At 66.9% G+C, this 27981-nt stretch overlaps 1 protein-coding gene and 2 long non-coding RNA genes across 7 annotated transcripts; 1 reads left to right on the forward strand and 2 right to left on the reverse strand.

The window, feature by feature from the left end:
- The first annotated feature begins 1377 nt into the window (after positions 1-1377).
- On the forward strand, positions 1378-4042 carry LOC147348853 (uncharacterized). The gene is made up of 2 exons (XR_015150217.1): positions 1378-2757; positions 2848-4042. It is a non-coding gene; the product is annotated as an uncharacterized LOC147348853 (long non-coding RNA).
- On the reverse strand, positions 3549-27981 carry CEP170B (centrosomal protein 170B). Of its 5 annotated transcripts, XM_086365050.1 has the most exons (19): positions 27846-27981; positions 25464-25595; positions 18471-18560; positions 17287-17367; positions 16442-16498; positions 14962-15100; positions 14301-14405; positions 13717-14193; positions 12682-13400; positions 12434-12604; positions 11783-11873; positions 9875-11629; positions 8199-8442; positions 6701-6914; positions 6333-6476; positions 6152-6240; positions 5685-5778; positions 5477-5528; positions 3549-5315 (listed from the first exon to the last, which is right to left on the reverse strand). In XM_086365050.1, the coding sequence occupies exons 2-19, from the start codon at positions 25578-25580 to the stop codon at positions 5080-5082; spliced, it is 4875 nt and encodes a 1624-aa protein (XP_086221176.1). In that variant the 5' UTR covers positions 25581-25595; positions 27846-27981; the 3' UTR covers positions 3549-5079. The 5 variants fall into 5 exon arrangements, with proteins under 5 accessions (XP_086221176.1, XP_086221174.1, XP_086221173.1 ...); XM_086365048.1 differs by lacking the exon at positions 27846-27981 and having other exon boundaries at positions 6701-6860; positions 8199-8337; XM_086365047.1 differs by lacking the exon at positions 27846-27981 and having other exon boundaries at positions 8199-8337.
- On the reverse strand, positions 11884-12185 carry LOC147348855 (uncharacterized). Its single transcript, XR_015150218.1, has 2 exons — positions 12068-12185; positions 11884-11982 (listed from the first exon to the last, which is right to left on the reverse strand). It is a non-coding gene; the product is annotated as an uncharacterized LOC147348855 (long non-coding RNA).

A 27981-nucleotide genomic window follows, 5' to 3' on the forward strand; every position in this document is an offset into this window, starting at 1 on the left:
CTCATTGGAAAAGACTCTGATGCTGGGAGGGATTGGGAGCAGGAGGAGAAGGGGACAACAGAGGATGAGATGGCTGGATGGCATCACCGACTCAATGGACGTGAGTCTGCGTGAACTCCAGGAGTTGGTGATGGACAGGGAGGCCTGGCGTGCTGCAATTCCTGGGGTGGCAAAGAGTCGGACACGACTGAGCAACTGAGCTGAGCTGAACTGATGGGCCCTAACTGTCCGTGTCTTTATCCATTCTGTGTCGTTTCCCATCTACCTTCTGGTGCACAGGGGCTTCCCTTTCTGTCTTCTTATCTCAGCGTTGTGTCTAATTTTCATTTTATTTTCAGCAGCACTTCTGTGCTTCCCCGTTGGTAGAGATGAAGCTGTGAGGCAGAGGCAGAGCAGTTGTGCAGGGGTGGCTGCAAAGATTCAGCGTGGACAGGCTGGCTCTGGGCAGACTCACGAAACTAGCGGGGGGAGGGGCACCAGCCTTCAGGCCTGCCAGGGCCACCAGGGCTTGTAGGGTCAAGATGCACAGGAGCAGGGGGGAGCTGGAGAGAGCGCCGTTGCTCTGTGCATTTTCCTCTTGGGGTATTTGTTGACTCTCATGCTGCACAGGGCTGAGCGTGGAGTGGATGGAACGTTGAACCAAGCACAATAATATTATGGTTCCAGGAAGACAAAACTGAGTTCAGGATCTTTGTCAGAGGAGGAGAAGGCTGGTCAGCTCACCTGACTGCCCACTGGGATCCCAGGAGGGCTGAGCCCAGAGGCCCGGGCAATCAGGAGGTGGGCCAGCCTGAGTGCATCTCAAACCAGCTTCAGGCCAGCTCAGTCCCTCCGGCAGAGGACAGGCTGATCCTCGCCGATGATATACAGCATTGTCTAGAGTCTGGACTTGCCTCAAAAAAATCTGTATTTCTAAGTTAACAAAACAAGTTTGCCCGCGCTGGGTCTTTGTTGCGGTGCATAGGCTCTCTGCTGCCGCCCGAGGGCGCTCTCTAGCTGCGGAGCGGGGGCCTCCCTCCAGGTGCGGTGCGCGGGCTTCTCGTGGCGGCGGGTTCTCCGGAGCGCAGGCTCCAGGGCAGGTGGGGGTGAGTAGCTGTGCATCCGGGGCTTAGATGCCCCGAGGCACGTGGAATCTTCCCGGACCGGGGACCAAATCAGTGTCCCCCGCATTGGCAGGCAGATTCTCAACACTGGCCGCCAGGGAAGTCCCTATTTATTATTTATACATTTGCATGGCTGAATTGATTCTTAGTTGCGGCACATCGGACCTTTAGTGGCGGCACGTGAACTCTTGGTTGGGATCTAGTTACCCAACCAGGGATCAAACCCGCGTTAGGACCATGGAGCCACTAGGCCACAAGGGAAGTCCTTCTGCACTTTTTTTCCACTCACAATACCTGTCACTTTATTTCATTGTTTTATTTCAGTTCACTCTTTTATGTCAAGAGTCACCAGGCACATCAAGAAATAGAACCAAGCATAAAAGCAGGGGATCCAGGTTCTGGAGCTATTGAACACAGCCTCTATGTTCAATACAACTAATATGTTCAGAACAATAAATGACAAGTCAGGAATTTTTGCTTAGAGATGTGAAATTTTTTTTTACAAATCAAATAGAAATTATAGAACTAAAAATAAGATAAGTAAAGGAAATAGTGTAAGAGATGGGCTACTGGACAGCTGAACAGCAACGAAGAGAGGACTGGTGAACTGCAATTTGTGCTCAGTCACTTCAGTCGTGTCCGACGCTTTGCGAGCCCATGGACTGTAGCCCACCAGGCCCCTCTGTACCCGGGATTCTCCAGGCAAGAACATTGCCATTCCCTCCTCCAGGGGATCTTCTCGAGTCAGGGTAGAACCCATGTCTCTTGCCTCCTGCATTGGCAGGTGGGCTCTTTACCGCTGGTGCCACGTGGGATACCTGAACTGTAATCTAGGGCAGAAGAGACAGAAGACTGAAGCGCAGAGAGAAAAACGCACAAGAGATACACAGAGCGCATAAGAGACGCGGAACATGGTGTAAAGGCCTCACGGATATCCAGAGTCCAAGGACGGAAGCCTGGAGATGCGGCTGACCAAGCTCTGAAGAGGGGGCGAGGCTCTTCCAAAACTGATGAAAGGCGGGCAAGCCAAGGCACTAAGGGTCTCATGAGCCCTGGCACAGGTAAATACAGGCTAATTCCCGAGCACTCTGTAGTCAGACCACTGAAAAGCGAGTGACAGGGGAAATCTGAGACAGTCAGGAAAAAAGACACCACCGCAAAGGGGCACAAGGAATGCTTCGACTCCTGCACAGAAGCAATGAACCCAGAAGACGATGGAAGGGTGCTTCCTGAGTGCCGAAAGACAGCAACTGCCTGAGACCCTGACAGCAAGGGAAGGGAAAGGACAAAATAAAAACATTTTTACCCCTGACCCCAAATCTAAGAAATGGAGAAGTCTCATCAGAGGAAAATTCCATTGAAAACAAACAAAATGGAGGTCTTCTGGAAAATGACCACAAACAGAAACAAGGAAATCTAGGAGGGAACACACACCAGAGGCTCAGGTGCTGATACGTGTGCGTGGTCTGCAAGACCAAGAGCCGACTCTGGGGCTGCCGATGCTTGCGGGAACAGAGCAGGTGCGGGGAGAGAAGAGCAGGTGCGGGGACGGAAGAGTAGACGCAGGGACTGAAGAGCAGGTGCCCGGACGGAGCAGGTGCAGGGACGGAGCAGATGCGGGGATGCAAGAGCAGGTGCGGGGTCGGAAGAGCAGGTGCGGGGTCAGAAGAGCAGGTGCGGGGTCAGAAGAGCAGGTGCGGGGACAGCAGGTGCGGGGACAGCAGGTGCGGGGACGGAAGAGCAGGCGCGGGGACGGAGCAGGTTGGGGACCTGCTGAGGTGAAAGCGCCTCCTGGAGACTGACCACTGCCCCGAGTGACCTCGAGGATGCTTGCTCTGGTCACCTTGTCCCTCTTGCCTCTGTCCCTCTTGCCTCCCTGTAGGTGGGCACATATGGCTCCTGGGCAGGAGGGTCAGCAAGTAAGGTCAGACAGCCCTCTGAGCCATAAAAAAGGGGACGGACTGGGAGCAGCAGACGCCCAGCACCAGGGGCCTGCGTCACTCCTGGGCTCTGTCTACAGGCAGGACCCACTGTGAAGGGTGCCCTTGGACGCTGCATCACTGAATGGCTTGAATAACGTTTTATCCAAAGCAAACCTCAGACACTTCCCAGCTTTGCTTTCTCACCTAGGTCGCCCTCTGGTGGCAGCGTGTCTGCACTGCAGTGCGCCTGACTTGCAGATCAAAACGGATTTTCCAGACCAGGAAGGGAGAAGGAAATGGGAATCTACTCCAGTGTTCTTGCCTGGAGAACCCTGTGGACAGAGGAGCCTGGAGGGCTGCCTAGGGTCGCACAGAGTTGGACACGACTGAAGCGACGCAGCAGCAGCAGCAGCAGCAGACCAGAAAGGGAGACCCTGGCGTGAACCTCCCGGGTTGCACGGGGCCCCCTCCCTCCCCAAACACCACCACTGGAGAAATGAGGCCACGGTGCCGGACACCAGCATGCTGCCACATGATAGAAGAATGATTTATTAGAACATATTCCATGACAAATCATATAAAATAACCATTTTTTGAGAGACATCCATAAGACCACCTGAGGACAAACGCACAGAGGTGCCTCCAAGAAGCCAGACAAATAAGTTACCGATCCCAGGGTGAAGGCGGGAGGGCAGAGGAGCGTGGACTCATGAACAGAAACACTGTGCAGCGATCACCACGGGGTGGGGGTGCAGGGGTGGACGGCCACTGCTCGCTTCCGGGGGGACAGCCGTGTGGGCATGCGGGGGGAGGGGCACCAGGACCAGCACCTCCTCCGTGCGGACACAGCAGGCTCGCGGCGGGGCTGGGCGGGGCCCCACTGCACGCACACACGTACACGTCGGGGAGGGGCACAGGGCGCCACGTCAGCCAGATGGAAAGACACGCGTCACCCCCACGCGGCCCAGACCCGCTCCCACTGGCCTGGGGTCCCGCCTCAGGGACCCACCCCCAGCACCCCCCTCCCTGCTCGCCATTGACATCAGTGCAGACGCCAGGCGGGGCGGGCGCACCCCCACCCCAGGATGGTCCTGGCGGGGCGGCCGCACGCCCACCCGCCACAGCCAATGGGCTCTTTGGCTTAGAGGCTCCAGACACACCAGCCCCCCAGGAAGGAGGGGCCGCGCTCTGCTGCCTGGCTCGTTCCCAGCTGAGAGGATCCTGAGAAATGAACTGTTCCTGGGGGGCTGCCCCCATCCCCCACCCCCCAGCGCACGGAGGCCTGAGGACGGGGGAGGGTGCGCAGTCCAGGGAGCTTCTGGAAGCCCGGGGATCTGGTCACTTTGGCCAACTGCTCACCTCACCTGGTGGTTCACCTGAACCCCAGGAGCCCAGGACAGGGCCTGCCACCCTCCCTGGACGAGCCTGGGCCTGCCGTGAGTGCAGACGCGCTCCTGGCGTGTGCGTGGCTGTGTGCGTGGCCGCCTGGCCCACACGCTGAGTTTGGCAGTTACGTTGGCACCAAAGGCTCGCAGCAGTGGGGTCGCTGCCCCAAATGTCCCCGCGGGCTGCACCCCTGCCTGGGTCACTGGCCTCTGCCCAGCCCGAGAGCTGGGGCATCACGGGGCACACCCACCCCCCAGCCCTGTGTTTGGCACTGAGAGCCCGCATTGCCCAGCTCCCCCTCCCCCAGCTGGTCCCGGCCAGCACAGAGGGCCCGGCAGGAAACGGGTGTCCCCTAGCCCACGAGGGGGACGGGGCCCTTCCAGGCTGGGGGGGCATGGCTGCGATGGCACAATGACTCTTTCCTCGAAGCTAAAGACACGACGACGGGGATGGAGGGGCGCTGACACGCGGCAGGATGCTGGCCCTCGGCGGCGGCCGCAGCGGGGGCTGGGCCAGGAGGCCAGCAGGGCGGGTGGGGGCGGGGGGAGCTGAGGAGGGGGCCTGGGCACCCACCACGGGGTTATGGCACGTGTAGGGGTCTTCGTGGTGACCTGTCCGAGCCGGAGGAGGCCACAAGGGTGGGTGGAGTGCGGGGGAGGCCCCGCCACCTAGATCAGGAACCTCTCAGCGTCCGGGAGGAAGTCAGGGCGGAAGGGGGGGTCGGGGAGGCCGGGGGTCCCGCAGCTCGTTCGCTGCGGGAAGCTCCGGGGCGGCAGGGCTGAGGAGGGTGAGCACAGGCCTGGGGCGGCTGGCCGGGCTCTCCCGACCTGGGCTGAGCCCACAGGGCCGCGGTTTCCGGTTAGCAGGTCCAGGTTCCCGCTGGGGTCCACGATGGCATTGATAACTGGGGAGGGTGTGGAGCGTCAGGCCGCTCGGAGACCCTGCCCTGCCACCGGGCCCACCCTCCGGGGGTCCTTCCAGCCACTTAGCCATGGGTTTGGGTCAGGCCACACCAAGGCCCCCGGCAGCCCTCCCCCAGTCCCCCCAGGTCGGGGCCTCACCCACCTTCCAGCTGCTTCTGCACACGCCTCAGCTCCTTGAGGATGGAACTGATCTCCTAGAGGCGGGACAACAAAGAGGAGGTGGAGCAGCCCGACCCTTTCATGGACCGGGGTTGGGGAGGAGCCGGGGTCCCGGGCTTCGGTGACTTCCCCTGGTCTCCCTGGAGCCAAGAGGGCTGGGGGGTGGGCCGGGGGCCGGGGGTGGCCCTTACCTTATTGGACGTCTTCAGGATGGGCACCTCGTTCTCGGCATTGATCCTGGCCTCCAAGTCCTCCCACGCTCGCCCTGAATTCTGGAAGAGGATCCTGTCCCCGAAGGGGTGGGGGCGGGAGCAGGCAGAGGACGGTGACCGCAGGGCCCCTCACAGACCCTCCCAGGCCACCCCGCCAGCCACAGAGAGGCCCACGCCATCCCCCACCGGGCACGAGGGGAAACTGAGGCCTGGAGCAGGACCCGGGCTCGTGGCACCAGCGTCCTCTCTCTGCGCCTGTCATGGGGAGGGCTGGGAGGAGGGCGGGGCAGGCCACTTGGGGGCCTGTGCCTGCAGACGCCCAGCTCGGTCGTGGCTCACAGGAGCGTGTCTGTACCCGTGTCCGGGGCCCAGGCTGGGCGTCCACCAAGCAGCGGTAGCTCCCTGGCCCCTCCCCCGGGGGGGGGTGGGACTGTGGGACGACTCACTTCATCTTCTCAGCGAGGTGCTCCGTGTTCTCGCGGATGGCCTGGGACAGCTGGGACACCGGGTTCAGCATGAGGTTATCGAAGATCACCTGTGGGGACCCGGGCGTCAGCACGGCGCCCGCTGCCCCGGGGGCCCCGCCCCTCCACGCCCCGAGGGGCTCCCTGGGCGCGGTGCGCCTGCCTCCTCGCGGTTCCGGGGCCGAGTCTTGTTGGCCAGCGCGTCCTCACAGCGGTCGTTCATGTTCTGGTCCAGGTCCCGAGGGCCCAGGGAGCCGGGCGGCACCTTCTGGAAGTTGAGGCTGGCCTCGGGGATGCGCTGCACCAGCTGCAGAGGAGGGGAGCAGGGGAGTGGCCCACGCCTACCGCGCCACGGGCAGAACAGGCCACAGCGCCAGCTGCTCGGGGTCCCTGGCCTCCCCTCCCCCAGGAAGGCCAGTCCTGGGCCTGGTGATCTCAGGGCGGTGAGGGTCCCTGTTGAGAGCTCCCAGCCGCGACCCCCGAGCCCTGTCTGCGAGGGGCGTGGAAGGGGCCGCCAAGAGCCAGGCTCACCTCCTCGCGGGCAGAGATGGTGGAGGCAGGAGTGCTGGGCACGTTGTTGAGGGAGGGGCTGCGGGCGGGCCCCGGGGAGCCTGGGGAGTCACCGTCGCCAGCCACATCGTGGATCTCACGGGCCAGGGTGGCCACATCCTTCACCAGCGTCTGGCTCAGCCTGCAGCCGGTGGGAGAGAAGGCGGGTCCCTGTGGGCTCCTCCCAGGCCTGGCCCTGTCAGGGGAGACGCTGGGGACAGGAGCCAGCGGGGTGGGGGGGGGTGGACGTGGTCCCCTAGGCAGGGGCGGGAGACCCCACCAAGAGGCGGCCGCTGGGTGAGGGGCAGGGCACAAAGCCTCCAGCACCAGCAGCAGCAGAGGGACAGGACCAAGCTGGGAGCCTCGGGGAGAGGTGGGCAGAGACACCCCCAGGCCCTGGCCATGTCCCCCTCTCCTGTGGCCCCTACGACCACAAGGGCCCTGCTCCACAGGACACAGAGGTGGGGTCACCAACAAGGGTCAGGCGAAGGCCGGCCCAGAGAGGCCAGGGACCTCCCCACAGGACAGCAGGGCCAAGTCACAGGCCCTGGCGCCAGCCGAGACCCCTCGTCCCCTCTGCCCTAAGGAGGGAAAGGCCGGGGGCCCGCGAAGACCCCAGGCTAGAGCCACACCTCCATCCCCTGCCCTGGGCACTGCACCCGGCGCTGCTCAAGCCCCCAGCTAGGCGCAGGGTGGGGGGCCACTGTCCACCATCGTTCCCGTCTCTCCCAGTGGAGGGGCTCTGACCTCTGGCCCCCACAGCCCCCCAACATCAAGCTCACCCCAGAGGCCAGGTCCACCCACCGAGGCCAGGGCACCCCCAGCAGACCTCCAGGCCCGTTCATTCTCAGTGGCCGGCACAGCACTGACCGCCACCCAGTCAAAGGCCACTCTGTCTCTCTGGCACCTCTGCACTATCCTCTCCGCGCCTGACTGGGAGGCACCCTCCACTGAACGATTGCACGAAGGGACTCGTCTTCAGTAAAAAGTTTGTAAAGACCTTCCTTGTGCCCGAGGTTCCTCCCCACACCCTTACGGGCAGATCTGCAGTCATCCACCCACCCACCCACCCACCAAACTGTCAATTCTCCATCAACTCACCAGTCCATCCAGCCACCTACCACCCACCTTCTATCCAACCACCCACCAACCATCATCCATCCATCCCTCCAATCCATCCATCCAACTGTCCACCCTCCATCAATTCACCTGTCCACCCAACCATCATCCATCCATCCCTCCATCCATCCACCCAACTCTCCACTCTCCATCAATTCGTTTATCCCCCATCCGTCATCCATTCGTCCATCTAACCATCCATCATCTAATGACCTACCCAGCGATTTATAATCCATCCATCCATCCTTCCAAACATCCATCACCCATCTACCCATCATCCACCCACCTGATTCCCAGCTGCCCACCCACTTGCATGGCATTTCTGAACTGCCAGCCCGTCCCCAGGAGAGGCGCCCCTCACCTGGCAATCTCCGCAATCTCGGCCGTCTGCACAATGAAACCGTAGGGATCGGGCTCTTCACCCTCGTCATCCGTGTCCCGGAGGCCAGGGGCCCTCGGTCGCGCCCGGCCGGAGCCGCCAGCCCGTGGGGTCTGCGTGGCTGTTGAGGCATGGGAGCGTGTGTGTTTAGGGGAGCCGTGGTGGGAGCCATACTCCTCCTCAGAAGTAGATGTGCAATCGGAGCCCTGTTGCCGGCGACGCGTGTCTCGGGTGAGTGAGTTGGTTCCAGAAGCAAGAACAGAACAGAGCAGCATTCAGCACCCATGGCTGCCCCCAGGCTTCCAGGCGAGGGCCCGGAGCGGCAGGGTGAGCCGAGCTGCAGCTGGCGCCCCCGCACCCAGAAGCCCTTCGGCTGAAGCGCCAGCAGACCCCCCCGCCGGCTCAGAGGCACGTGCCTGGACGGGCAGCTGGGTGTGTCCAAGGGCCCTCGCGAAGCAGCCCAGGGCCGGCGGCTGGTCAGCAGTGGGCACAGGCCGTATTCTGTCTGGGGGGTGGGTCTGTGCCCACCGGATGGGAACCAGTGCCCTTAGCGGCAGAGAAGTGGTGCCCACAGACACCCTGCTGCTGCTGCTGCTGCTGTGTCACCTCAGTCATGTCCAACTCTGTGCGACCCCATAGACGGCAGCCCACCAGGCTCCCCTGTCCCTGGGATTCTCCAGGCAAGAACACTGGAGTGGGTTGCCATTTCCTTCTCCAATGCATGCAAGTGGAAAAGTGAAAGTGAAGTCGCTCAGTCGTGTCCGACTCTTCACGACCCCATGGACTGCAGCCTACCAGGCTCCTCCACCCATGGGATTTTCCAGGCAAGAGTACTGGAGTGGGGTGCCATTGCCTTCTCCGGACAGACACCCTAGGTGAGGGTAAATCTCTCCACGTAGATCAGCCGTGGCCCTGGGCTGGACCGCGCGGATGGCCTCGCACAGCCCCTGGATCCCAAGGGGATCCCAAGCTCAGCTGCCACAGCCCCCCTTACACCTGCCAGCCCATCCATCTATCGTAGCCCATCCTTGGCCACCCTGGCGCTGAATCCCCGAGGCAGCTGCACACACACACAGAACCAGGAGGGCAGGGGCCAAGCAGGTGTGGCCCCCAGCCCGCAGCCATCCTGGCCCCACCCGCTCCCTTACCCCTCACCCCCTGCCAGCCACTGCTGCCTTGGCCCCCAGCAGACCTGCAGGCAGGGGGCTCTAAGTCGGCAGGCAGGTACTGGCAGGGCCAGGGCCGGGCAGTGAGGAAACAGCAGAGCTGACACCTCCAACCAGTTCACTCAGGACGGTCAGCCCCTGCGGGCGGGGGTCCATGCTGGCAGGAGGCCAGCTCCGGGGCCACAGCGGCCAGCCCTCCCCACTGCAGCCATGGGGTCCCCAGGAGGGAGTGGGTGGACCCAGCCCTCCACCTGCGGGCCCCTCCACTCAGGAGACGGGTGGGGCTTCCTGCGTGCTCAGGACGGCCAGGGCAGCGGAAGGCCCGTCGCCCTGCACACCCGGCTGGGGGCCCGCACATCTGCTGAGGGGAAGAGGGTTCCTCCAGGGCCAGCACTGGGCCTGACACCTGCGGCCAGGCTGCCGCACAGGAGGCTGCCAACACACCGCCCGTGCTGACCGGGCCCGGGAACACCCGCCCGCTCCTGGACTCACTGGGTGATGAGTATCGGGCGCTTCCTGGGCGGGCCCTGCTGAAGGGCTGGCGGGGGACCGCAGCGGCGTTGGTAGCCTTCCTGGCAGTGGGCCGAGCCTCGGCCATCGTGGTGGGCTTGCGTCCAGGGCAATACAGCTCGACGCTGCGGCCGGAGAAGCCGGCTCGGGTGGGGGCTGCCTCTGAGTCACTGGGCCCCGTGAAGGAGCCGGCCCGCTTCCGGGGCATGGCCAGGATGTCCAGGCGGGACAGCTTCTTGGCCTGCTCGGCCGCCGGCCGCCCCGCGGGCTCCTGGTTGGCCGGGGGCCCCCGTTCACCGTCTGCTGCTTCTGTGTCCGAGGCGTCCCCCAGCCGGGCCCGCCTCAGCCGGGAGGCCCGTGTGGCCCGCGGGGTGGACAGGCTGTTGGAGCGGGTCAGTGCCTGCTGCGACTTCTGGACGCCAGCCGAGCCTCGGCCTTGCTCCTCCCGGGCAGCGGCGGTCGGGGGCGGTGGGGCCATGGGTTTCCGGCGCGTCCCTGGCCGAGCTGCCCCCGTGGCCCCAGGGGTCTCGTGGTCAGAAGTGACCGTGTCAGCACTGGGCGGGTGCGCAAGGCTGGAGTCGCGGTCCTCGGCGGGCCAGTCCGGGGATCCCCGGGGGCCGTGGCCACGCCGTGCGGCCAGGCGTCTTGCCGGCTCTCCGTGGCCCGTGTCCACTGGGCCCAGAGGGCGACGCTGCTTCTCCGAGAGCCGCTCGCGGGCGCTGCTCAGGCTGACGCCCCCCAGGTCCTGTGCCGCTGGCGGGGATGGCGGCTTCTCCCTCTGCAGCCCCGAGGGCTGGGAGCCGGTTGGGCTGGGCCCATTCTTGCCACTGAGCAGGCTGACAGTGCTGGCTGTGTCCACGTCAGAATCCCCAGACAGGGAGTCCTCCGGCGGCCCAGGGGCGCTGCCCACCCCCCCCTCCGGCTCCTCAAAGGATTTGGAGAGCAGTCGGGCCTCCAAGGCGGCCAGCGCCGTCTCAGTCTCCTTTAAGATCAGGTGGGTGTCCTGAGAGTGAAGGTCCATGCGTGCGGCCCGGGTGGTGGCCAGGTCCTGCAGGAGGGGGTGGCTGGGGATCTGGGGCAGCTGGCCGGGCACCGCGGGGCCGCTGGCCGGCTCCTTGGTGAAGCTTTCCTGCCGGACAAACGCCAAGGCCTCCTTGGGGGGTGCTGGGGCAGGGCCCTCGAGCTCTGGGGGCTTCCCTGTGGTCTGCAGCTGGATGACCATCCTCCCGCTGGTGCTGACGTACTTGCTGTCATGGGTGGGGGCGGGGGCGGGGGCGGGGGCGGGGGCGCTGGGCTGGGCCCGCCCCGGGCCCTCCACCTGCCCGGGAGCCACAGGGGCCTTCCTAGGGAGGGCCGCGTCTGCGCTTGGGTCACTGATGAAGAAAGAGGTGGGGGCTGGCTCCCCAGGGCCCCTCGGTGAGCGCCGGCCCCTCGTCCACGCTGGCCCTTCCTGGGGGCTCCTGCGTCTTTCCTCCTGGGGGCCCCCGCCCGGCTCGGGGCCCCGCCCACCGTCTGAGCCGCTGGCATCACTGAGGCTGTCAGGCTCCAGGTCCTCCTGGCCTAAGAGGAGGCCGGCCTGTTCGCTGCCCACCTCTGGGGGCCCAGGACCACTCCTCCTGGCCACCTCGGGGCCGGCGGGGCTGTCCGCCCTGTCACTGGGCAGCTGCGGGAGCAGCCGCCGTGGCCGCATTGGCGGGATCCCCTCCAGCTCCGCGGCTCTGCGCCCAGGGCCGTCCTCTGTGGAGACAAGGGGGCCAGCTGGAGCGGATGCTGCCCCAGGCCCCCCAAGCACACAGGGAGCTAGCCCTCCTCCGGCGGCAACGCGTGCCCACCCATCCAGTCAGCGGCCTGAGGCCACCCTCTTGCCACAGCAATGCTGGAGCCACTTACCTGACAGGCCTGGGTCTGAGTAGCTGTCGGCCAGGCTGGCCCAGCGGGACACCCACTTCTGACCCCCGGGGGACCCTGGTACTGGGAGGCCCTAGGAGGGGAGGGCAGATGGGCGTGAGGCGGGGAGAAGCTGGAGCAACACGGGGCGGTCCAGAGGCGGTGGAGGGGAAGCATCCCAGCCCGACACCCGGCCCCCACACCTTCCCCGTGCCTGCCCGGTTCCCCCAGAGAAGTAGCTGGGAGGTCCCCTGTGGTCCCGCCCAGCCCGACACCTGGCCCCCACACCTTCCCCGTGCCTGCCCGGTTCCCCCAGAGAAGCAGCTGGGAGGTCCCCCGTGGTCCCGCCTGGCTCGCAGGACCCTGACCCGACCACCCACATTTCAACCTGGTCCAGTGGCCCAGAGGTCAGCAGGTAGGCTCTGCTGTGTCCCTTAGACTCAGCCAAGCCCTGCTCTGAGGACACATGCACCCAGGCCCCAACTTGACTCAGGGTCCCAGGCCTGGACCTCTCAGCCCTGGTGGGCACTGGAGCCTGGAGCCCGCAGCTTGGGCAGGACCAGGACCAGGGACCCAGTGCCCAGGACCTCAACCAGGTGCTGCCCTCTCCCTGCCCAGTTCCTCCCTGGGCAGCGTCTGGGCTCAGCCCCACACCTGCAGCTCCACCTGGGGGGTCACACCCGCGGGCCGGGAGGCAAACTCCTGCAGCAGGGCCATTCGCTGGGCCATCCCGTCTCCAAGCTCCTCTCTGTCCCCTCTGATGACTGGGCGGAAGGCGGCCGAGGATGCTCTGGAGAGTTCAGGGGACTCGAGGACCCCAAAGACCTGCCGGGAGGGACAGGCAGCCGCGGTCAGAGCCTGTGCCCAGGCCGGGCCCCCCAGCCCTGCTCCCCGCACGGCACCTGGTCAATCATCTTGCGGGCCTCCTCCACCTCCTGGTCCTGCGCATCCGTCTCGATGGTGTAGGTCCCTGCGTCGCTGAGGCTGTCGTCTTCCTCCTGCTTGCGGGCCTTCGTCACCTGGGGGTCGGCGGGCGGGGGCGGCGGAGGGGAGGAGGCTGCGGGGCTGGCCCCACGGGGCGTCAGGGGCGCGGGCAGCGTGGGGGGCACTTTCTCGGGGCCCGGCCGGGCTGCCGGGGAGCTGTCCCGCAGACACTGGGCTGCAAAGTCCTGGGCCAGGCGGGAGCGCCGCCCCACGCTGCCAAAGGGGCGGGTGGCGGCCCGGGTGGCTGGCGAGGGGCTGCCCAGCCGCTCCTCCGTCTTCTCCCGCTTGAGCGAGCCAGCCCGCTGTGGCCCTGAACTGCTGCCGGTCCCTCGGGCTGGGGCGGGGGCAGCCGGGCGGTCCCTGTCGGCCGGCCCAGGTCCGCGGCGCCGGTCGAGCCGGGGGTCCCCAGGGGGCGTGTGCGTGAAGGACTGGGAGCGCTTCTTTCGGGGTGTGTCCTCGTCGAAGAACTCGATGACGAAGGCCTGCTGGTTGTGCAGCAGCTCCTGGGGGTCCCGCTTGATCTGCCTCTGCAGCCGCGCCTGCTCCCCGCTGGCCTCCGTGGGGACCCCGGGGGCCCCGGCCACCTTGGCCAAGGGGTCCTCTGAGTCGCTCTGGGTGCCATCCTCATGCTTGTGACCTGCAGGGACGGACCCAACGGGTGGGATGGAGGGAAAGGCACACAGGACCCCTGTGGTCCCAGAGGTGGAGCACAGCGCCCCCCAACGTGCCTCGGGGAGCCCTGACCCCTGTGGTCCCAGAGGCGGAGCACGGCGCCCCCCTACCGGCCCCACGGAGCCCTGTACACGCGGTCCAGAGGGGCAGCAAGGACATGCGGGGCAGCCCCGCACGGGCAGGCAGATGCGCTGGGGGGACGAGGCCCGGGGGCCAGGGCAGCTGGCTCCCAGGACAGGCAGATGCGTGGGGGGGACGAGGCCCAGTGGCCAGGGCCTCACCCTTCAGGGTGCGTGCGTGCACCGGCAGGTCACTCTTGGTGCTGTGCCGGTCGTCGCCGGGGCCGGCCCGGGGCAGCAGGCTCGGGTCATTCTGCACCAGCCAGTCGGCCACCTTGGTCTCGGCCGAGACCACCTCCACAGGCGTGGCCTCCTTGCCTGGGGGCCGCCGCTGGCGCAGGAACTTGGTGACGTGGTCCTTGATCTTCAGCTTGCCGGGGCTGCAGTCGTCAAACTCGATGGTGAAGCAGGCATGGCTCTGCACGGGGCCCGCCCCGCCCCCGCCGGGCTCCGCGTCCCTGGTGGGCGCCTCATGCACTGGAGCCTCTGGGGGCCGCGGGGGCGGCGTCTCCTTGGTGGGGATCTCGAAGTAGCTGGGCTCCCGCCGGAAGGAGTAGATCTGAGGCTCCGAAGGGGCCCGGAAGCCGGCCGGCGTCCCCGTGAGATCACCGTCCTGCTGAGCCAGGTCCTTGGGCCGCTCTGGGGCGGGAGGGACGCGGGCTCAGGACCACAGGCAGTACTGTCAGCTCTGCTGCCCCCCATGGCCGAGAAGGCACCCCGGGCCTAGGCTACCCCCCAGGCCTCACCCGGGCAGGGCTCGTCCTGGTGCCGGTCCTCAGGTAGGCTGCCCCCATCGTCTTCCCCCCACCAGGAGGGCTGCCCATACAGCGGGGTGCGGTAGGTGGCCGCCTCTGCAGAGGAAGAGAGTTTGACCCTGGGTCACACGGCCCCATCACCAACAGGAGGGGAGACCCGCAGCTGGGGAAGATGCTGGGGTCTGGGGTCTGCGGGGGGCCCTGGCATTGCCTCCCAGTTCGGACCTGCTGTCGCCCAGACCCTTGCCCATCCCGAGCCCCGTTTCTGCACCCATGGCGGCGGTGAGAGCCTGTCCGCGGAGCGGCTGTTCCAGGGGAGGCATGTCCCCGGTTCCCGCCCTCTGCCTGATGGGTCATCCATCAGGCCTGCCTAGGGCTGGCCTCTCTCCCAGGCCCTGCTCTGGTTATGGCCACAGATGAGTGAGCCGGGAGCTGAGGGCCCCTGCGGTCTGACTGGACCACATGGGTGCTGGGGCACACGGGGGGCAGAGCTAGTGGGTGAGTGGACAGGCGTGCCTATGGGGGCGCAGGAAGGCAGGCACACACGGGCGGGGTCGTCAGGGGTGGAGGTCAAAGACTAGCTCCTGGTGAGGGCTCAGGGCCCGGGTACTGCGTCCTGCCCCGCCCCCGCCCCGCAGCACCGCCGTCCTACCTGGCCCTGGTCTCCGGTCCCCCCGCTCTGGCCTGGGGGTCGAGGCCTCGCAGTACGGTGCCTGTTCTGGCACAGCCTCAGCTCTCTTGGGCGCGGGGGTCTTGACGCTCACCTGCAGCTGGCTGGTGTACTTCTCGTGCTGTGGGCAGCAGCTGGGGTGAGGGGCGGGCCCGCTCCGCCCCATCCTGCCCCCGACGACAGCCCCGCCTCCGAGGCCACCCCCAGGACAGCCCCGCCCCCCAAAGGACACCCCGCCCCTGGCCACTCCCCCAGGATAGCCCCGCCCCCGAGGACAGCCCCGCCCCCGAGGCCACGCCTCAAGGACAGCCCCGCCTCCCCCGAAGCCACCCCCCCAGACAGCCCCGCCCCCTAAAGTACGCCCCCCCCCCCCCAGGACAGGCCCGCCCCCGAGGTCAGCCCCAGCCCCCAGGACAGCCCCACCCCACCAGAACACCGCCCCCGCCCCCAGGACAGCCCCGCACCCCAGGATAGCCCCGCCTCGCCCGGCCCCACAGAGAACGTCTCCCTCACCACCCCGCAACGGGCAGACACCTAAGACCTGCCCTGGACCACATGGGTGGTCCAGGCCATGGTCCGGGCCACACAGCTCGACGATGGGGGTCCTTAAGCTTCCAGGATGGAGTGGGCAGCAGCCGTCAGAGGGGAACCACCACCCACAGACCCCTCGAGAGACGGGTGGGGTCAGTCCCCAAGAGCCGTGGGAGGTGGAGAGCAGTGCCTGCTGGTGCCCGTGAGTGTGGGTGTGGGTGTGTGTGTGCGTGTGTACACACGTGCCTGGATCGTGCCTGGTCCCCACACCTCCAGCTGAGCTCCATGGTGGTTGGAGCCGGGCTCACTGGGGCCCTTGCCCCTCACTGGTCATGGGCCTCTGGGCAGGCCACCCACTCTCCCTGCACTGCCCACAGTTCCTTTGGAAAATAGGAGTGAGCCTCCCCCAACTCCTGTCGGGGCTCCTGGGTTGGGGTGTGCACAGGGTCCCCTGAGTCCGCTCCTTGACGCCCACACAGCTGACCAAGAGGAAAGTGGGGGCTCCACCTGCTGTGACCCCCATACCCCAGCCCCAGCTGACGGAAGTGTGCCTGAGGGCACCCCCACCCAGGACCTTCCCCAAGGCTGCCCTCTGCCAGCCTCTGGCTACCCATCCCTGCCTGCCCCCACCCAGGAGGAGGGTCCTCCTGGTGCTCGAGATGCCAGGATGGTGGGTCCTCTTTCGGACCCCCCCTCCAGCTGGGCCCAGAAACCTCCTCTCAGGCTCCCGCCACGCCCTCCTCTGTGGCTGCGTCACGGCGGGGGAGGGGGGGAGGGGGGTGGCTATCTCCCCGCTGGCCAGACCAGGCCATCCGGCGGAGCAGGCCAGACCGGGCTGACTCACAGCACCGCGGCCCGGCAGCCAAGACGCCTCAGGGACGAGCAGCGGGAAGGGGGTGCCGGGGGCGGGGCCGGGCCGCGCAGCACTGACCCTTAGCGCCTCCTCCGGGACGCGGTGCTGCACACGCTCCAGCACGTACATGTTGGGATGTGGCAGCGCGTTAAGGAGCACGGGCAGCAGCAAGGGCGGGCCAGGCCCGCGGACGGCACCCTCCACTGCCAGCGCGGTGGATGAGGAGGGCACACGGCCATGAGGGTGGACGCCGGCAGGCTCGCTCCCGCACACCCATCCTGTCCCGGGCACGTGTCCACACTGCAGGGGCTGCCTGCGGGCCGTGATGGCCCCGGTCATCGCACCCACGTGCCTGAGGGCTGCAGGGACACCCCCTCCTCCCCACGCACAGCCCAGGAGCCCAGGGGGCCCCGGAGGGCAGGCCACACGCGTCTCGCTCCGGCTCCCATCCCAGACCACCCTCAGCCCCGGCCTCCCAAGGCTCCACAGGTGGTGAGGGCTCAGTGGGGGCACCGAGGATGGGGGAGGATGGAGGGGCAGGGGACGGGCTGCACTCCTGCCACGCGTATGGGTCGCCCCACCCCCCACGTTCTAAGCACAGAAGTCACTCCTGGGGTCCCCCAGCAACACCAGACCCTGGGTCCCAGGAAAGCTCATTCCTCAGGCCTGTGTGGGCACACACTGGTGGGCCGTCGAGTGGACAGAGGTGCCCATGGCCAGGCCGGAGCCCCACCCCAGGTTCATCCTGCTGCCTCTAACCCCCTGGGGCCCTGGCTGGGACCAAGGGGCTCCCACCTGCTTCCAGGATAACAGGGCGATGGTGGCCGTGGGGACAGTGGGGGGAGGGGAGGAGGGTGAGTGACAGGGCACCCGTTGCCGTGGGGATGGAGGGGGCGGGGAGGAGGGTAAGCACCCGGAAGGATATCGTAGCCAAACCGGATGACGTCATTGAGCTTCAGCGTGACGTATCTCTGGTCTGGGATGCGCACGTCATTCACGAACGTCTGCGGGGAGGCAACGGGGTGCTGAGCCAGGGCACGTGGGGCCGTGAACCACCCAGCCCTCCTGTGCTGCTCGGGGCCGGGCACTGACCTCCAGCACAGGCACACCAGCGTCACTCCCCAAAGGGACCACAGGACAGATGGCTGGAAGGGAGGCCAAGGCGTGGGGTCCACCCAGCACCCAGGGACCCTGACACAGCCCTCGAGCACAGAGCCGTGACACCCTTGTGAAACGGACACACAGGGCCCCTGCCAGCCCCAGCACCTGAGGCCCTTGGGAGGCAGTCCCCAGACCTGCAGGGGGGCCCTGGGCAAGGCTGGCCAGGTTTTGCAGCCCCCTTCGGGCAGGGATGGTTCATCTGACTGGGGGGCCGAGGGAGAAGGGGTCTCAGGGGACAGACTCCAGCAGAGACCAAGACCCCAGGCTGGGGGCACTCAGAGGGGGACTGGGTGGGTGGGACTCAGCAACTGGTGGAGGCAGGGTGGGCCTGAGGGTGCTGCGGGACCCCCAGCTCAGGGTGGGGGGGGCGGGGGCAGGGTCTTCCTTGGCTGGAGGGAGGCTGGTGGTTTGCTTTCTTACTGAAACAGCCTCCAGGGCAGGGAACCAAACAGAAGGAACAAGACGCCCAGATAGACGCCGAACCCTGCGGAGGGCTCCTCCTGTCCTCCCTGACAGTCTCTGCCCACCCCCTCACTTGCTCCTGCAGCCAGGAACTTCCTCTTGGTCACCTCTCTGAACCTGCCACTCCCAACTCACAAAAGAGCTCAGATATGCCCCTAGGACGGGACACGCAGCATCCATCCATCTTAGGAGCCCATTTTCCAGCCTGCAGGAGGTCCCCAAACCTCCCATGCCCTCCTGAGGGCCTGACTCCCCTCCTCCCAGAAGGCAGCCCCTCCCAAGCCCAGAGGGAGCCTTCCCAAGGAAGCCACCAGAGCAGGAGGTCCTGGAGGACGATAGCGGGGCAGGGTGCCCGGCCAGGGTGACGGGTGAGGCCAGGGGGCGGGTGGGGCTGGTGGGAAGGGGCGGGGCCAAGGTGAGGGCGGGGCCATGGCGGGTGGGGCCTGTGGGAAGGGCGTGACCAGCACAGAAGCCCGGCACTCACCCCATTGAGGCTGCCCAGGTCCTTCACCCAGTGCTCGTCCCTGTCCTGGTCGTAGTTAATGACAGCATGCTGCTTGTCCACGCTGCGGGACTGGAGAGACACGGAGGCCCTCAGGTGGCCTCCCGGGAAGGGGACCCAGGGGAAGTGACCCCACAGGTGGCCCCGCATCCACCTGCCCCGACCAGATCACACCCCCACCAGGCCCTGGGCCTCGCAGCACAAAGGTCTCAGTCACGTCTCCACACCTCAGCGTGCGCCCCCCAGAAAGCCCATGCAGGCCGGACCCAGCCAGCCTGCCCAGCACCAAGGAGCCTCGGGTTCCTCCTGCCCCAGCGTGCCGCTTTGGGACCTCCCTCTGTGACCAGCGGGCACCAGCTGGCCAGCACCCACTGCCCTCCCCACCACTGCTCCTGGGGGAGCGTGGGAAGGGCTGGACATCCTCCGATGCTCCAGGACAGGCTGTTCACTCCCAAGGGCGGGGGGCCAGAGGAGGACGGGAGCCCAGAGGGAGGATCAAAGGGAGGGCTCGGGGGCTCGGGGAGCCCCGACCCCACCAGCCAATCCCACAGCGCAGGCCCCTCAGAGTGGTGGACACGCACACACATGCACGCGCACTTCCGCTGGCGTGCGCCCGGCTGGCACACCCTGAGTGTGCATCCTGCTGCCCAGGTGCCACATGAGCATGTGTACACGTGCCTCCGCCCTGGCCACCAGCTCACCAGAGCCCCGCCCAGCTCCCTCACGTGGTCAAGCGGCAGTCCCTCCACTCCTCGAGAGAGGCAGGGACGAGGTCACAGGGTCACGTTCTGCTCCATCAGGAAGCGCCAGCACAGGCTGTCCTGCCCAGCCAAGGGGCTGGGGGTCTCAGCACAGCATCGCGGCCCGCCCCGCGGCCACGCCTCAGTGCCGGAGGCCCCTCAGGTCCAGGGGCAGCTGCATCCATCCTTGCACCGGGTGAGCCTGGCCGAGGTCCAGCCCCAGGTGAGACCGGCAGGACCAGCCACCAAGGGGCCCTGCCGCTCAGCCCTCCAGGAGTGCCCACGAGACACCCCACGTCCAGAGCACACTCGTAGGGCCCACGGGGCCCACGTGCTCCCTGCTGCCCAGGACAGGACCGCCCGGCCCTGGCCCAGCACCTGAGCTTCCACGTCACCACCCTCCAGGCTTCTCAGGTCTCACAGGTGAGGGCCCAGAGCCCTGCCCCGCCAGCGACCACCACTGGGAGCCACTTCTCTGAGGCTCTGCCCACCCAGCCCCTCCAGCATCATCCAGAAACGACCAGTTTCCAGGGGAGGCTCCAGCCCCCGCCCCCAAGACGGGAGCTCCCAGGGCTGGGCCTCCTCCCTACCCGGAGACGAGAGCACATGAGGGAGAGGCGGACGTGGGCTCCGGCCCAGCCCTGCCCGCATCCAAGGTCACGCAGCTTGGCAGGGGCACCAAGGCAGGACCTGGAAAGGAGACTTCAGTGGGCAGGCTCGTGGGGGCCACAGCCCTGGGCCTGTCCTGGATGCTGAGGCCGGCGCTGGCTGGGCCTGACGACACTGCTATGTGACGGCCCCCGAGTGGGTTGCTGGGCCCCCACCTCATCCTGCCACAGAGCCTCGGGCCCCTGGAGGGAGTGGGGGTGCAGGGGTTTCAAGGGCGGTGCAGAGTCCGCGGGGCCAGCTGGGGCCTCCCTGACGCAGAGCCTCCTGCCACAGCGCCCCAGCCCCCACTTGGGGGCTTCCCAGGGAGGACCACCGAGCTTCCTGGGCTCACATGGGCGGCGCGGGGGCAGGAGGCTCTGGCTCCCCAGGTAACGAGTCTCAGGTGAGCTGAGTCTGACTTTGAGACCTACTGCCCCGCACTCCAGTGTTCTTGCCTGGAGAATCCCAGGGACAGGGGAGCCTGGTGGGCTGCCGTGTATGGGGTCGCACAGAGTCAGACACAACTGATGTGACTTAGCAGCAGCAGCCCCGCACTTTTCACTTCTATGCACTGGAGAAGGAAATGGCAACCCACTCCAGTATTCTTGCCTGGAGAATCCCAGGGACAGAAGAGCCTAGTGGGCTGCCGTCTATGGGGTCGCACAGAGTCAGACACGACTGAAGCGACTTAGCAGCAGCAGCAGCAGCCCTGCACCCCAGGCCTGGTCTCTGCCACGGCCTTAACTTTCTCAGCCAAAGTTGGCACCCGCAGCTAGACGGCTCCTGGCCACCCTGGCCGCGGCCTGTGCCCAGACACAGGCACCAGGTCCCCTACTGGACTCCCCACTGGGCCCCGAGGCAGCCCCTGCCAAGGCTTGGCCTGGTGGGGTGGTGGGTGGGGCCGGGGCGGGCACACGGGGGGCCCCGCCCCCTCCTCCAGGTGGCTTAGACAAGAACCAGCAGCTTCCAGGCATGCGCTCAGGCTCGCCTGCCCTCTCCCAGGCACATCATTGCCCCTGTGGGAGGCCCCACGGGTCAGGCACTCTTATGCCCTCTGGCTGGCCGGGCGTCAGGCCTCCCAGCACCGTGGGCCTGGGGAGAGGCTGCTGGAGGCTGCACACTGGGGCGTGATGGGACCGGGCGGGGGGGTGGGTGGGGGAAGGGGGCTGCACCCGGCCCAAGGCCCAAGGGGTGGGCGGCAGGAGCGCACTCTGCCCCTCAGGCTCGCCGCCACCTTTGCTGAGGTGTGGCCCCTAGAGGGGCTTCTAGACTCGCCTTTCTGACCTGAACACCTCTCTTCCCTTTCCGAGCCTCAGACCACACCTCCTGGACCCTCCCCTGGCTGCCTTCTGGGTGGGTCAAGTCCAGCCTGGCCAAACCCAATTTCTCCTCCTCGTCCACCTGGCCCTTCGGCCTCCCTCGGCACGGCCGCCACCCGAGATCCCCAGCTGCTCCGGCCACGCCCCCAGGCCCCCGCCTTCCTGGTCAGCACCCCAGGCAGCCCACCCCCGTCCAGCCGCACAGCCCCCAGCCTGGCCCCGACCCTGCGTCTTCCGTGGAGCTTTCCGGGGCTCCCAGAAACACTCTCCCCGAACATTCCCCTCCCCACGGTGCCCCACCAGCCTGCTGGCAGAGCGCTGTGCAGGCTCTGGAGGTGCCCTGCCCACTCTGGGCCTGGGTCCTCTGCCCAGGACCACCCCTCCTTCGGTCTTCCTTCCCTCTCCTGGCAAGATGCCCCGCCCTACCCACCTCCTGGCTCCCGGAACTTGGCACAGCCCCCCTCATTTGCACCCAGAGCCTGGGCTGCCCCTTCCAGTTCCCAGGCCCCTCCACTCCAGGCACAGCCCCGGCCACAGCCCCTCCCCAGACTGCAGGAACCCCAAGGACCCCCTGGGCCCAGGCAGGGAGGGGCCCCACATCCAGAACCCTCTCCCTCTGGGCCAATGCCCCAGGCCAGAGGCAACCCCACCCCACCGAGGCCAGCTTAGAGGCTGGAGGCCCACCCAGGAGGTGGGGAGGGGGTCTGGGACTTCAGACTTAAGAGGACCCAAAGCAGGGGGCATGGCAAGTGGAGTGGGTGGGTCACAGACCTGCAAAATAGACTAGAGAAGTTCCAGACACATGGACCTTTGGGAGAGAACCTAATTGTACTCCCTTTAAAACGGAGTAAAGACGGGCTTCCAAAATTCGGGCCTGACGCCCTCCATGGGTGGAAGCCCTGCCCGGAATCCAGCAGTGGCCAAAACCCTGGGCTCTGGGCACACCCTCCTGCCAGCTCACACCCAGCACCACCCAGCTGGGCCACAGCACCCACGGCCCGCCTGTGTGGGGTGTGTGTGCGCAGGGGCTCCCGGGCCGGGTCTCTGGGTAAGGACGGGAGCGGACGGAGCCCAGCTGACACCCTCCCAAGGGGCGAACGGGCGGAAGTGGAGAGGCCCTCTCGCCACAAACACACACAGGCGCTCTCTCACACACAGGCACATTCAACACACGCGTGGGTGCACCTACACGTCTGCGTGTGTACACGTGTGTGCACACGTAATGACACATGCCCTGCACCAGAGCCCGGGCCACGGGTGCAGCAGCCACAGCAGGAGGCCTGGGCCTGGGTCCCCACTCTCATCCCTTCTCAGGCCCAGGGGGAGCCAGGCTCAGCCCGGGAGCCATGCCCTGAGGTGCGTGGGGGACCAGTTGGAGAGTCTGGGGGCACCGAGGCCAGGCTGGGACACAGCGCCCCCGCCCAGGCCCCCCCCACCGAGGCCCCTGACTGGATGGCAGCACAGCCTCGGGGCAGCCCCCTGCTCCCCAGCCTTCCCCTCATTCCCCTCATCCCCTCCTCTGTCCCCCGAGAGGACCCCCTGTCTCCAGCAGCACCCTCAGGCTCCCGCTCCTCAGCTCTCATCATGTCACAACCCCTGTCCCAACCCCAGTGCCACCTTCTGTCTGTCTCCTGGGGGGTCATCTGTCTCCTCCCACATGTCTGTGGCAGGCCCAGCCCTGCCATGGGGACCCCAGGCTCCAGCGTAGGGTCAGTGACCATCACAAATGTGGGAATGGACGCAGAGGGCAGGCCTGGGTGCTCCAGGAACACGCAGCTGGAAGAGGGTGAGGATGGGACGGGAGAGGGCAGCTGAGTGGAGGGGCTGGGACAGGCACGGGGGTGCCAGAGAGCTGGGGCAGGTGGGGACAGGCGGGGCCCCACGGAGGCCGCACAGTTGGGGGTGGGAGCAGCACTCAGGGACGCCCGAGGCGCAAGGTGGGGAGAGGGATGTCGGGGTTTGCCCTGGACACCCGGCGGGTCAGAGGATAAGGGGTCTGTTCAGCGGCAGCAGGCCAGAGCTGCCTGAGACACCCAGGAGCTGGGGACTCAGGGGGCTGGGGAGGGCAGCGAGAGCCACCGTGTGCATCACATGAGCAGAGATGGGGACCGAGGCTGTGGGTGTGGACAGGGCCTCCAGGGAGAGGCCTCGTGCGCTCAGAGCCCAGGCTGAGGGGGAGCCACAGGGGCCGCCAGGCAGGAGCCAGGAGGCCAGGAGGCCTGGAGCTGCCCCCGGGGAAAAGCCGAAGGGAATCCCATCAGGATGGGGCAACTCAGGCAGGGCACTGGGGGGGACTCGGGCTGGGCAGTGGGGGTGGGGGGACTGAGGTCAGGCAGCGGTGTGCCGGTGAGGAACTCCCTAGCAGGGGCTCTGGGCTTGCGGGTGAAGGGGGCCAGCAGGACCGCACAGCCCAGGAGACAAGGGCGTGGGGCGTCCTGAGTAAGGGGCCAGTGGGTGGAGCGGGCGGCGTTCCCACTTCACTCTCCAGATACACAACCACCTGGAGCCTCAGTTTCCTTGTGTGATAGACACACGGCCACACCGCCCAGGACAGCCAAGGGCAGAAACGAGGGTGCCCCCAGGCCAGGAGCTGGCCCAGCATGAAGCTGGCCTGGCCCTGCACCCTGCTCAGGGCTCGACCACCAACTAGCCCAGAAACTAGGAGTCGGACCCCAGACTCACTCTGAGTGCCCAGCCCCCACTGCACCAGGAGTGTCTCCTCCAACGCTGGGGAAAAGAAGCAAGCAGAGTGAGGGCCTGGTGCGGGGACAGGGCCGGGCAGGGGGAGAGGAGCAAGCATGCCGGCCCCTAGCACCCCCAGGCCCCTGCAGGGCCCCCTGCCAGAGGCCCTCCTGGCCACCCCAGGGGGCCACACACTCGGTCACAGCAGGGAACACACAACCCCCTGCCAGGGATCAGGGCCAAAGGCAGCGACCCCTTAGATCTCTCACCAACTGACAGACAACAGGGGTCATGTCACACGCCAGCAGGGAGCCACCAGCCACATCCAGGCCTCGCATCAGCCATCCCCGGAGGCACACTCTACGGCCTCTGCTTGTTTTATGTGGGCCTGAGACACAGTCTTTCCATTTCCCACGGTCAAAAAAAAAGACTCTTTCAGGACAGGTGAAGATAATATGAAATGGACATTTCAACGTCCACAGCCAAAGTCTGACTGGCGCCCGCTGGACTGAGCACAGGGCTTCATGCCAACAGCAAAGGCGAGGGGCTGTGATGGAGGCATGTGACCCGCAAAGCCTCAACCTTGAACCCGGCCCTCTACAGAAAACACCTGCCCAGGCCTGCACAGAGCCTTCCAAAGGCAACTTCCAAAGGCAACTTCCAAAGGCAAGATGCGAAGAGGAAAAGGGAGAGGCTACTCTAGACCAGAGATACTGAAAAGACCGAACAAGCAAAGGCAGCAAGTCAGGGTCCTGCTGGGTCTGGAGGCGGGCAAATCATTAGAGAAGCCAGGGTGTCTGGACATGCACAGGCCTTGCACTTGCTGCCCGAGTGGACACACACTTGGCTGGGATCCTCAGCTGCAGCCCAAAGCCTCACGAATCCCAGGGAGAGAGGAGGCAGCACGCGGCACAGGGTCTCACCTGGCCCTAAGTGGGCCCCTGGTTGGACCGGGCAGTGCAGCCCACTGACACCTCCTGAGAGTCCCACGGTGGGACCTGTGGAGCTTGGCGGCCTTGGGGACAGGGGCCCAGGCCCCATGCCGGGGAGGGCTCGGGGCCGCGGGGAGCCCGACTTGGTGACAACCATTAGGGTGGGGGAACCCTGTGGACCCTACAGATCAGGTCTCCGGCCCCCCCGCCCTGCCCTCCCTGATCCTGGGAGCCAGACTCAGGAGCCAAGGTCAGCGCAACGCAAACTAGAGCCAGACGGAAATTCCTGATTGCCGAGCGCCTGGCGTCCTGGCCCTTGGTGCCCTGCCAGCCTCTCCAGGCCCCCCCCGGGGGCACTGGGCTTCCCCTGGTCAGAGCCGGCCCTGTAGCCCCTGATTCCCAGCCCAGCTGGGGCCCCTGGGCGACGAGGATGTGCTCAGATCCGCTCTCAGGCGCCTTGCAAAGGCGGGCTTGACGCCTTCAGAGTCCGACGGCATCAGGACCTCCCATCGGAAGAGGCCCAGGCCCCTCACCCCTGAGCACACAGCCCACCCGAGACCCACGGGCCCACTGTGGGTCCAGGGCCCAGGCGGAGGCCCAGGCCTCCTCCCCGGGGGGCCCCCCGCCCCGGCCGGCGTGGGTGCCCACGCTCACCTGCAGCATGAGCTCACACTCGTCTCGCCCCACGAAGATGAGCTCTCGGGGGAGCCGGTGGCGGGTGCCGCTGCTGCTCACCAGGAACCACGAGGTGACGCTCATCTTGGCGCTCATGAGGCCCGTCCGGCCCTGGGGGTGGGAGGAGTCATCAGAGAGGGGTCCCCCTGCCTGGGCCCTGGCCCCTGGGCACCCTGAAGGCCTGCGCAGAGCCTGCCCTACTGGGCCTCAAGCACCTTCACGGAGCCACCACTGCGACCCAGGCCAGCCCCTCCCGGACTGTGCCTGTCCTCCATGGACCCCCTCCCAGGCTAAAGTTCCCCCCTTATGCTCTGGCCCCATGTGTACCCTCTTCTCTGTCTGCGTGCCAGAGCCCAGGAGGGAGGTGGTGCTGTGGTGCCCAAGGTCCTGGGGGCAGATGTGGTCAGGGGGTGGTGGGACCCATGCCCGTTGCCCAGAGACGTGTCACCACCAGCACAAGTTCACAGACACACCCGTGCCACACACGTGTGCACACAGCTTCCAAACACACTCGGAGCACCGCCCACAAGCTCCCGAGCCACGCTCCTGGAGCGGGCATGCACACACACAGGCGCCATCCTGGGCTCTGGGAGCCGCACACTGTCCCCGCATCACGGGGCTTCCTTCCAGCCGGTTGGCAGGCGCCAAGGAGGGGAGCAGCTTGAGCAAAGGTGCCAGCAACGCAGAGAAACAGGGGCGGCTGGCAGCGCTGGGGGCAGAGGTCCATCCAAGGCGGGGGGTGGGGAAGTGGGCACGCGAGCCCCTGGGGCTGGGCTGCAGGCAGAGGGACAGGCCAGGGCCCAGATGCTGGGTCACGCGTGCCTGGGAGTCCAGTGGCTGGCCCAGGAGCAGAGCAGACGCCCTGGAGGCCCAGGACTTGCTGTCACCCTGGAGCTAAGTCCAGGATGAAATGCAGCAGGCCTGTTCCAAAGTCACGCAGGAGCTCAGGACAGGAAGAGCAGACGGCTACACCCGGCTCAGGGTCTGAGCACATGTCGCACACCTGTGAGGCCAGCCCTGGAGGCCCCAGGCCCCTGACCTGACTCACTCTGTGCAGTGGGGACTAGGTGAGAGGTGAGACACTAACCAGGAAGAGACAGGAAGGTGCTGGCACCCTGGGGGAGCACCCCCAGGCCTCCTCCCTGCAACGCCCACACCGGAGCTCTGCCTGAGGCTCCTGAGAGCCGGGTCTCCACCATCGGTGAAGGCCCAAGTGAGCGTGTAATCCATGGCATCCCCATACCCCGTGCCACCTCGGCAAGCACGTGGGAAGACACACGAAATCCACCCGGAAGAAGGCCCGGCCGGCCAGAGCCCCTCATGCTGGGACCCCTGCCCTTCCTCAAGGTCCAGCCGGAGGGGCCGCCCCTGGAGGCCGGGGGGTGGGGACCTCCAAGCCCCTGCAGCCCTGGGGCATGCCCGCCCCATCACGGTGCTTCCCAGCCCCCACCCCGCCCAGCTCCCTCCCTCTGCTGTCACCTGCTACTAGGTCCCCATCAGCAGTTGGGAACGGAGACCCCACCCACAGAAGGCCACAGCCTCTGCTGGCAAAGGGAGGCCAAAACCCCAGAGCCCGGTGATGCGGCTGTGGCCGAGCCAGGCCGCCCCTGCCACTGCCAGCCCATCCCAAAAAGGCCCGGGCCTGGAGTGGTGGACGCTCCTCAGCAGCCTGCGGCCGGTTCGGAGCTGGGCTGGCCATCGTTGCTAGGAGGGAGAATAATAAACACCCCAAACTTGTCCCCTCGGCCGCCCCAGCCAGAAGGGCCACCCGCCCAGGGGTGCGGGGAGGAGGAGTCGCCCGGGGCAGGGGCAGGGGCTGGGAAGGGCTGGGAGCGGCGGCGGCGGCGGCGGGCGGCTGGAAGGGACAGACGGAACCGAGGCCGGGGCCGGGCCGGGAGAGGAGGCAGGGACGGCGGAGAGGCGGCGGCGGCGGCGGGGAAGGGAAACGAGGAGACAGAGAGGAGGAGGAAGGTGGAGGGAGGGGCCGTGGAGATGAGGCCAGGCCGGGAGGCGGCCGGCGGGAGCGCTGGGCCGGGAGGGGGAGGGGGCGGCGCCGGCTCTGAATCAGCGCCCGCCGCGGACGGCCGGGGCCCAGCCGGTGCCTGGGTGGGGACCCCTCTCTCCAGGCCGCGCACACGCGCGCTCGGCGGCCCCTCCCGGCCCGGCGCAGACCCGGGCCGCCTCCGCGGCGGCGGGGACCGGCCCGGCCAGGTGCGTCGGCAGCCCCCACCCTCGCGCCTTTGTCCGGCCCACTGGACCCCTCACCTCGGCCCCCTGCCCGCCGCCCACGCGGCCCCGGAGGCGCGCAGGTGCGCGCGAGGGGAGGCCCGGCCGCCGCGGGCGCAGATCGGCGCGTCTTACCTGCGGTTCAGCCCCGGCTCCGTCCCGGCTCGGCCCCGGCCCTCCCGCCCGGCCGGCCGAGCGCTGGGCGGGGCCGCCGCCTAGGACATGCCCGGCGCGGCCCGCACGCTCGCGGCAGCCCGGCGAGCCCACGGGC

The sequence above is a fragment of the Bos grunniens genome, chromosome 21 (assembly GCF_055505025.1).
Source record: "Bos grunniens cultivar Pamir isolate PY7600 chromosome 21, Bosgru_T2T1.0, whole genome shotgun sequence".
In the NCBI taxonomy this organism is placed as follows: domain Eukaryota; kingdom Metazoa; phylum Chordata; class Mammalia; order Artiodactyla; family Bovidae; genus Bos; species Bos grunniens.

What these genes read in the sequence shown, in the direction of transcription:
- CEP170B (XM_086365050.1), bottom strand. Translation starts at nt 25,580, where the DNA reads ATGAGCGCCAAGATGAGCGTCACCTCGTGGTTCCTGGTGAGCAGCAGC. An exon ending in CCAGGACGAGCCCTGCCCGG is followed by an intron (nt 14,194 to 14,300) that starts GTGAGGCCTGGG and finishes CTCCCGCCCCAG; the next exon opens with AGCGGCCCAAGGACCTGGCT. An exon ending in CGCCCGATACTCATCACCCA is followed by an intron (nt 8,443 to 9,874) that starts GTGAGTCCAGGA and finishes CACTCACCCGAG; the next exon opens with ACACGCGTCGCCGGCAACAG.